This window comes from Vollenhovia emeryi, unplaced genomic scaffold (genome assembly GCF_000949405.1).
Source record: "Vollenhovia emeryi isolate VEMERY1.0 unplaced genomic scaffold, V.emery_V1.0 DF940152.1, whole genome shotgun sequence".
Taxonomy (NCBI): Eukaryota; Metazoa; Arthropoda; class Insecta; order Hymenoptera; family Formicidae; genus Vollenhovia; species Vollenhovia emeryi.
The window spans coordinates 1-8,591 of record NW_011966214.1 but is presented as its reverse complement, the minus strand read 5'-3'; the positions used below and the strand labels follow the sequence as shown (position 1 = coordinate 8,591).

Here is an 8,591-nt window from a genome sequence, read left to right as displayed (position 1 = left end):
GCCTTTGACACTGTGGTTTCGTATAAATGTTTATTTTATATTGTTCAGTACACTTGAGTTTGTAACAGATATCGTACGCTTCTTAGTTCACTCGCGTCGCGAGTCCGACTTGCCTCGCGGATCGACTCTGAGCCACGACGACGTCTCGAGCTCGGCTCGGGTCGCGGCAACGCCTAGAATGCCTCGAGTATCGACTCTGAGCCACGACGACGTCTCGAGCTCGGCTCGGGTCGCGGCAACGCCTAGAATGCCTCGAGGATCGACTCTGAGCCACGACGACGTCTCGAGCTCGGCTCGGGTCGCGGCAACGCTTAGAAGACGACCCTCTTTTTGGCACTGATTCGTATGATTCGGATAGTGACTCGCTTCGAACACACGCACGTATACGTCGCGGTAACGCTTAGTGTCCCCTCGTTGTTCGGACAAGACCTTGTCGCGCACATCCGTCTCAATCTTGCTTGGCAAGTGTCGCGCTTCCGAATTGTAAGCGAACTGGACTCTTTGCTCGTCACGAAAAGACTGTGTCGTCGAACATCACGTTCGGCTATATATACCGTGATCCCCCACTAAAACTCCCGGAAATTTCCCAAACTCTTATTGGTGAGCCCTTAGGCCCGCCTATCGATCATCGAACCGCGGCCGGCAAACCTTAGAAAAAAGAACAAAGGGGTGCGGAGATCACGGAAGCCGCGCGCCCGGGTTCACAGGCGCCGAAAACGTTTGAACTCGTGCCGCACGCCGCCTTGATCTTCGATACGATCTTGCGCGGATGTGTCGACCGATGGTCTCTTTGTCGGTGCGTGTGTTCTGTGCCACTTTATGGCTGCCGACTATCGTCATTTGTTGTTTGTGTATATATATGTATATATGTATGTACATACGCGTATCGTTTATGTCGTGCACGACTTTTCTACGACGCAACATACTCCCCCTGTGAGAGAGGAACGATCAACTGTTGCATATCGATTTAGTGTTTATAACGAGTTGGTAACGATTGTGAGGGAGTTATTCGTATGCCTCACGTGTTAGTGTAACATGTTACAATTGAGACGCATTTCGTTTGCGCGTCGATAAGACACATTTCGTTTACGCATTGATAAGACGCATTTCGTTTACGCATCGGTAAGACGCATTCCGTTTACGCATTGGGAAGACGCCTTTCATTTACGCATTGGGAAGACGCATTTCGTTTGCGCGTCGATAAGACGCATTTTGTTTACGCATTGTTAGTCGATTGGTAATGGACATAGAAGCTTAGTTGTCCTCTTTAGCTCCCCGGTGGCCGTTTGAATGGTGGCAGTCCGCGCTATGCCGTTCTCGCCTGGGTGTAGCTCGGTGATTTTGCCCATTGCCCATTGTGAACATGGCAGGTTCTTATCCTTTAGGAGTACGACTGTTCCAACATTCAGCTTCGGTCCATCCTTAGTCCACTTTTGACGTTTTTGAAACTCGTTTAGATATTCAAGATACCATCGAGCCCAAAATCTTGCCGTACCTTTGTGATGTGTTTCCAGCAAGACAACCGATTAGCTGGAACAGACGATAAATGGCCCTCCGGGAGGGTCGTTAGCGGCTTTCCAATTAAGTAATGCACCGGTGTTAACACCAACAGGTCGTTCGGATCGGAGGAAAGGGAAGTAATAGGTCTGGAATTTAGGATGCCTTCGACTTCGACTACAAACGTATTTAACTCCTCGAATGTGAATAAGGAGTCGCCCACCACTCGTCGGAAGTGATGTTTGAACAACTTTACCGTGGACTCCCATAACCCGCCGAAGTGCGGTGCTATCGGCGGTATGAAGTGCCACTTAATGCGATGTTCGCTAGCGAATCTTTCTACAAGATTTTTGTGTTCATCCGAATTAAATAAGGCGTACAATTCCTTTAATTGATTGTTTGCGTCCACAAAGTTAGTCCCATTGTCAGTTTGGATATGGGCTGGCAATCCACGTCTAGCAGCGAATCGTCGCAACGCCGCCAGGAAACCGTCGGACGACAAATCGCTCACAACCTCTAGATGTGTCGCCTTTATCGCCATGCATACGAATATACACACATAGACCTTGATTCGCGTTCGATTACGGTGTTTTTTCTCCTTTATATAAAAGGGGCCACAATAATCTATTCCCGTATTGGTGAAGGGTATCGCGTCGCGTATACGAGCCGACGGGAGATTACCCATTTTATATTTAATCGCCTTGGCGTCGAAACGAAAACAGCGCGTGCAGGCGCGTATTACCTTGCGTACTTGATTCCGGCCGTCGAGTATCCAAAATCTCTGACGGAGAATGTATAGGGTAGTATGAATCCCCGCGTGATAATGGTTTTCGTGCAGCTCGCGTATAATTTGATCGGTTACATGATGCCGACTCGGAAGTAATACCGGGTGTTTCTGTGAGAAGGTTAGTTTCGAGTTTTGGAGACGCCCTCCTACGCGGATCAAGTCATTTTCATCCAAGAAAGGATCTAAACTAATGAGTTTACCCTTGGTTATTGCCTGTTTGCTCTAGAGATTTTTTATTTCCTCGGAAAATTGCGCGGCTTGTACAAGTTTTAATATACATGTTTCCGCTTCGTTTATTTCTTCCGCATTTAATGTTTCTACGCGTTTGTTAGTAGGTCGGTATCGACGACAATATGCGACGACCCTACGTAATTTAGCGAATGAAGAATATCTTTCGAGTATGTCGAAATTACCTGCTATTGTCGTTAGGCACGTGTCCGCTTTTATCTCGGGTATCTCGCTCACTTGTATGTTTTCGTTGGGCCATTCGCCCTCGTCTTTGATTAACCACGGAGGGCCCGTAAACGAGAAGCCTTCAATTGCGCACAGTACAATTGGACACGTTGCAATTGCACACAGTGCTATTGGACACATAATGTTGCGCACAGTTCTTTTGCGCACAGTTCATTTGGACACAGTTCTTTTGCGCACCGTACAATTGGACACCGTTGCTTTTGGACACAGGTTATCGAAATATAATTTAAAACACACAGACACACGCGTATGCATGTAGAGCCCTGTTTGGAAATTTTGTTAATTTATAAATAATAAATTTTTCTAAATCAGCGTTTGTTCAATTGGACAGTTCTTTTACGCACAGTTCAGTGTCGCACAGTTCTGTGTCGCACAGTTCAGTGTCGCACAGTTCAGTGTCGCACAGTTCAGTGTCGCACAGTTCAGTGTCGCACAGTTCAGTGTCGCACAGTTCAGTGTCGCACAGTTCAGTGTCGCACAGTTCAGTGTCGCACAGTTCAGTGTCGCACAGTTCAGTTTCGCACATTTCAGTTTCGCACAGTTGAGTTTCGCATACTTCAGTGTCATTGCACATGTAAAGCCTCGTCTACAATAGTCGCACAGGTTGTGTCGCATGTCGTACGAGAATGTTGTAAGTTATTTTTTCCGGTCGTAAGGCTGTCGCAGTCGCAGAAGCCCCTGTCGCACGGAGTTGAACCAACTTCAACTTTCTGCGACTGCGACAAGCGTGTCGCATGAGATCAGCCAATCATAGTACGTTGGCGTTACCATGTCTACCGAATGTCTAGCTGATCCGGTAGTGAATTTTCTTACTGATGTCTTGGGTTGAGGTAAACAACGTAGAAATGGAAGCTGAGGATCTTATTGTTAGTGCAGACAAGGAAATAATATCCTTTGTTCGTGCAAACCCCCTGTTGTGGCAGAAGCGTATTAAACTGAATAAAAAGGACAGGGATATCATCAGTCAAGCGTTTTCACAGATTGGTTCTTTGTTGTCAAAGCCACTGACAGGTAAGGGAATATTTGTTAAGAATCATATATTTCTAGGTCCTACTCTTTTATCCTTATGTATACAGTGTAACTACTGCCTAATGATTTATTGATGAGGTTATGTATATATTAGTGCTCAACCACTCTACGGTTAATATTAATATAAACAATACATCTTATGTAGGTGATGCTGTTTCAACTCGATGGAAGAGTCTCCGAGATCAATTCTCAAGAGAAACGCGCAAGGTGACTGCCAGTCAACCCCGTTCTGGTGCTGGAAGCGATGAACTGTCTTACAAGCCAACGTGGCCCCTTTTCAATGAAATGTTATTTCTCAAAGATGTCATCAAACCCAGAAAGTAAGTCTATTCACATTATTGACTTGATTTGGTTTAATCATGTATCCAAGTTTTCTTGACATCATTTATCTTTGCAGAACGCAATCAAACATTAATAAAAAGAAATTAAAGTTATGCAGAGACACGCAAATCAATGATAGTCCTTTTGAAATCATCATTCCGTCATCTATCACGCGCACTCCTAAAAATACTGAAAAGGTGATGTGGAGAAGTAATCAATTACAAGTAAAAGAGGAAGGTCAACTAACAGAAGAAAGCCAAGTGATAGAAGAAACTGAAATAATAGAAAAAATCCGAGTGGAAGAGGAAATCAATCAAGATGGAAGAGAAAATCAAATGATAGAAAAGAATGTCCACCAGTGGAATGCACAGGTTGAAGATACTTTTAAAAAATCAAACTCAGCAGTAGTTGAATCATTTGACGATGTACCTTCAGTACACTCATCGAGTATGTCGACTTGTGGCAGTCAATCGCCCACTGTTCCCCCACCTGATTCCTTTTTCACTAAAAAAAAGGCTGCGGTAGAACAAGTGCATAGCATAATCAAAAACACCGCAGCAAAAATAAATTCTGTCTGTGATACTATCGGTATTAATTTTACGCCTGAGCGTACTCTGTCCACTGAAGAGGATTCTGCCATAATTTTAATTAAAAGTTTTCTTAAGAAAGTTCCTTCAAATATGAAGATTAAATGTTTGAGTGATATTATGGTAATATTAGACAAATATTCATCAAATGTTTCTGAATAAACACTTTTTCTTTTTGTGCAATGTTCTCATAAAAGTGCTATGCCAAAGAATATAAGTAGAATATTTTTGTTTTGTTTGATATAAAATTTATGATAAGAAAAAGAATTATAATTTTTTATTTTATTGATACAAGCCAGAGTCCCTATAGTAAGAGTCTGGACAGAGTTCGACAAAACATGGCGTCATATGATCTGTTCGTTATCGCTGTACTGTTGAACTAATGCAGTCAGTTAATTGCATTAGTGCAGCAGTGCAGCGATAATGAACTGTTCAGACTTTTACTACAGGAACTCTAATACAAGCAACACAAATTTTAATTTTTTTTATTCACATAACTCATTTTTATTTTGACTCAAACTATAAAAATCTAAATATAGTATTACTTGCCAGTATTATTCACTATACATAAAACTTTAATATTATATATAATTGAAATATGAAACGTTATTATTCAAAGTTCTTAGTGTGTTCTTATTGCCTTATAAGTTGTATTTGAAGAATATAAATAAATCTATGCAGATGACATAAAAGTGGTTGTTATTTGTTCTTTATTTCAGATTTTATCCTTTAATTTTACAATATATTCCTGTTTTAATTACTTTTTTACAGAAATTTAATGAAGATCAGGAAGATTAATGTTGCAGCCTCTGAAAGCTCGCTGATATTGCCACACGACTTGAGCTTCTCCTATCCTGGTTACAAAATAATCCCGTAGCACATTACGTTGAGCGCGTGCAGCAGCATCTGAGTTATTACTAGATAACCGGCCAATATTTTGCACTAGATCACCCTGTTCTCCCTCTCCTCACCATGCTCCTTCTAAAAGCATACCTTCTTCTGTTTCTCTGTCTACCAACTGTGATGGACAGTACCTCCTGCGAGCTGGAGCAATTTCTCTTTCTCCTGTTATAACAAAATTGTGAAGACAGATCAAAGCCTTCACTAAGTGCTCAGCATTTTCTGGAGAACAACATAAAGGTCTCGTAAGAATTCGCCATCTTGACACAAGAATGCCAAAAGCATTTTCAATAACGCGTCGTGCTCGTGACAATAGGTAGTTGAACACTCTTTCTTTATCGGTTAACTGGTGTCGAGGATATGGACGTAGCAGATATTTCTTAAGGGGGAAAGCTTCATCACCTACAAGTGCATATTCCGTTGCTATGAAAGTGCCAGGCAATTCTTTCTTCGGGGGCACATCAAGCAAGTTATTATCAAGAAGGTGAGACATATCCGAATGTGCCCAAACTCCACCATCACTGATACTGCCGAATTGTCCTATATCTACCATTGTAAATTTATAACTTGCGTCACATACAGCCATCAAGACTAATGAAAAGTATTTTTTATAATTTGAATATTGAGTGCCAGTATTTGGGGGACACTGAATACGGATATGCTTCCCATCCACTGCTCCAATGCAATTAGGGAATTGCCACTTTTGCATGAATTCGTCGGCAATACATGTCCATATTTCTTGCGTTGGTTGTGCCAGATAACAAGGTTGCAGCATATCCCATATGATGCGGCACACTTCAGGCACAATCCGGTATGCCGTTGATCTGCCAACTCTAAATTCAGCTTTCTTTGAAAACATGCTATCCCCATGCGCTAGGTACCTGATCAAAATGAAAAACACATAAAGAATACGTATTGAGACAAAAGTAAGATATGCATAAAGGGCTTGACCTATACTTACGACAGGGTCAAAGCCAGTCTTAGCTCTGGGTGTAATGAACGACGACGACTCCTTTTTAACAATCGAGGACGAACGAGTTTATAAAGACTTTTGAATTGATATGGCCACATTCTGGTCCACTAAAAAAATTGTTCGTGATCTGTTTCCATCAGCTCACGAAAATAGGTTAAATGGAACCCTTTGGAACACCGGTTTTCTTCACTATTTACTGGTCGTACCCACCATCTTCTGTTGTTTGATTCAAGAAGCAAACGGCAATATAACGACAGTAAATTTAAAAATTGGGAGCAAAGTTGTAGAAAGTTGTAGATTAATAATCGCTGGGCATCCATTGTGGCTGCGATCGATTTGACGCTATCGCGAATCTTTGCGACTATTGTAGACACTCGTTCAGCGACACTCTTACGACATGCGACAAACTTTCATGCGACATTATTACTCACGACATGCGACACAACCTGTGCGACTATTGTAGACGAGGCTTAACAGATATAAGGTGAAGTAATCAAGAATTAGAAAACCAAATTAAGTGAAATCAACTATTTTGTAAAGCAGAATATTCTTGTGTGCATCTACACTGAATTGTGCGAAAGTGAAATGTGCGAAACTGAACTGTGCGACACTGAACTGTGCGACACTGAACTGTGCGACACTGAACTGTGCGACACAGAACTGTGCGACACTGAACTGTGTGACACTGAACTGTGCGTAAAAGAACTGTCCAATTGAACACACGCTGATTTAGAAAAATTTATTATTTATAAATTAACAAAATTTCCAAACAGGGCTCTACATGCATACGCGTGTGTCTGTGTGTTTTAAATTATATTTCGATAACCTGTGTCCAAAAGCAACGGTGTCCAATTGTACGGTGCACAAAAGAACTGTGTCCAAATGAACTGTGCGCAAAAGAACTGTGCGCAAAAGAACTGTGCGCAACATTATGTGTCCAATAGCACTGTGTGCAATTGCAACGTGTCCAATTGTACTTTGCGCAATTGAGCCTCTCCCCCCGTAAACCACGTTTGATTCCGTAAAAACGCATGAGGCAATTGGCCTCTTGAAATCGCGTCGGCCGGGTTGTCTTCTGACTTAACGTGTCGCCATTCGTTCGCGCCGGTGATTTCCTGGATCTCCGCGACTCGATTCGCCACGAAGGTTTTGAGTCGCTGAGGCGACGTCCTCAACCAGTGCAATACAATGGTTGAATCACACCAGAAAATCACCTTATCGGGTGTAATGCCCAGCGCATCGCTCGTTTCGCGGTATAAGCGCGCTAATAATAATGCGCCGCAAAGTTCAAGCCGCGGTATGGTAATCGTCTTTAACGGTGCGACCCGTGATTTAGCGCATAACAGTCTGTTGATGACATTTCCCTGTATCCCGTATGAACGTATGTATAGACATGCACCGTAGCCGACCTTGCTAGCGTCGCAGAATCCGTGAACTTGAATGCCCTTATAATCGTCTATCAGTAATCTGCGATCGAAGGAGACCTGATTCATTAAATGTAATTGTCGAGCAAACTCCGACCATTCGGTATATAAACTCTGCGGCACGAATTCATCCCAGTACACCCCGCACCGCTACACGTCTTGCATCAATTTCTTCGCGCACATAACGACCGGTGCTAACAACCCCAATGGATCGAAAATCTTCGCGATTTCGGATAATATGCTTCGCTTTGTTGGTCTTTCTGTAACCTTAGTCGGATGGGTTGAGTAACATATTTTATCGGTGTGCGTGTTCCATGTTATGCCTAACGTTTTCAAAGAACGGTCTATCTCTACCGTAAAATTCGCATGTATTTCGCTGTCTGCTAAATCCTTGATGACATTTTTCTCGTTAGAAGCCCATTGTCTAATCGTAAACCCTCCCCGAGCTAATAATTCGATTATTTCATCTCGGATTGCGCGAGCCTCTTCAATACTATCCGCGCCGGTTAATAAGTCGTCTACATAAAGATGCGCTTTGAGAATTTCCGCCACCCGTGGTGTTCGCGAATCTCGCGAGGAGAGTTCGCTGGTTACCGCTG

At 42.8% G+C, this 8,591-nt stretch overlaps 2 protein-coding genes across 2 annotated transcripts; both read right to left on the bottom strand.

Moving 5' to 3' along the window:
• Positions 1–1,226: 1,226 nt before the first annotated feature.
• LOC105556270 lies at positions 1,227–2,038 on the bottom strand. Its single transcript, XM_012003354.1, has 2 exons — positions 1,496–2,038; positions 1,227–1,430 (listed from the first exon to the last, which is right to left on the bottom strand). Exons 1-2 carry the CDS (start codon positions 2,036–2,038, stop codon positions 1,227–1,229), a joined length of 747 nt encoding a protein of 248 aa, XP_011858744.1.
• Positions 2,039–5,662: 3,624 nt separating this feature from the next.
• LOC105556269 (putative nuclease HARBI1) lies at positions 5,663–6,666 on the bottom strand. The gene is made up of 2 exons (XM_012003353.1): positions 6,557–6,666; positions 5,663–6,476 (listed from the first exon to the last, which is right to left on the bottom strand). Exons 1-2 carry the CDS (start codon positions 6,664–6,666, stop codon positions 5,663–5,665), a joined length of 924 nt encoding a protein of 307 aa, XP_011858743.1.
• Positions 6,667–8,591: the final 1,925 nt, after the last annotated feature.

Coding starts and splice junctions, on each gene's coding strand:
- LOC105556270 (XM_012003354.1), bottom strand. CDS start 2,038: ATGGCGATAAAGGCGACACATCTAGAGGTTGTGAGCGATTTGTCGTCC. Junction 1,431..1,495: donor GCTGGAAACACATCACAAAG/GTACGGCAAGAT, acceptor AAACGTCAAAAG/TGGACTAAGGATGGACCGAA.
- LOC105556269 (XM_012003353.1), bottom strand. CDS start 6,666: ATGTGGCCATATCAATTCAAAAGTCTTTATAAACTCGTTCGTCCTCGA. Junction 6,477..6,556: donor AGACTGGCTTTGACCCTGTC/GTAAGTATAGGT, acceptor CATTTTGATCAG/GTACCTAGCGCATGGGGATA.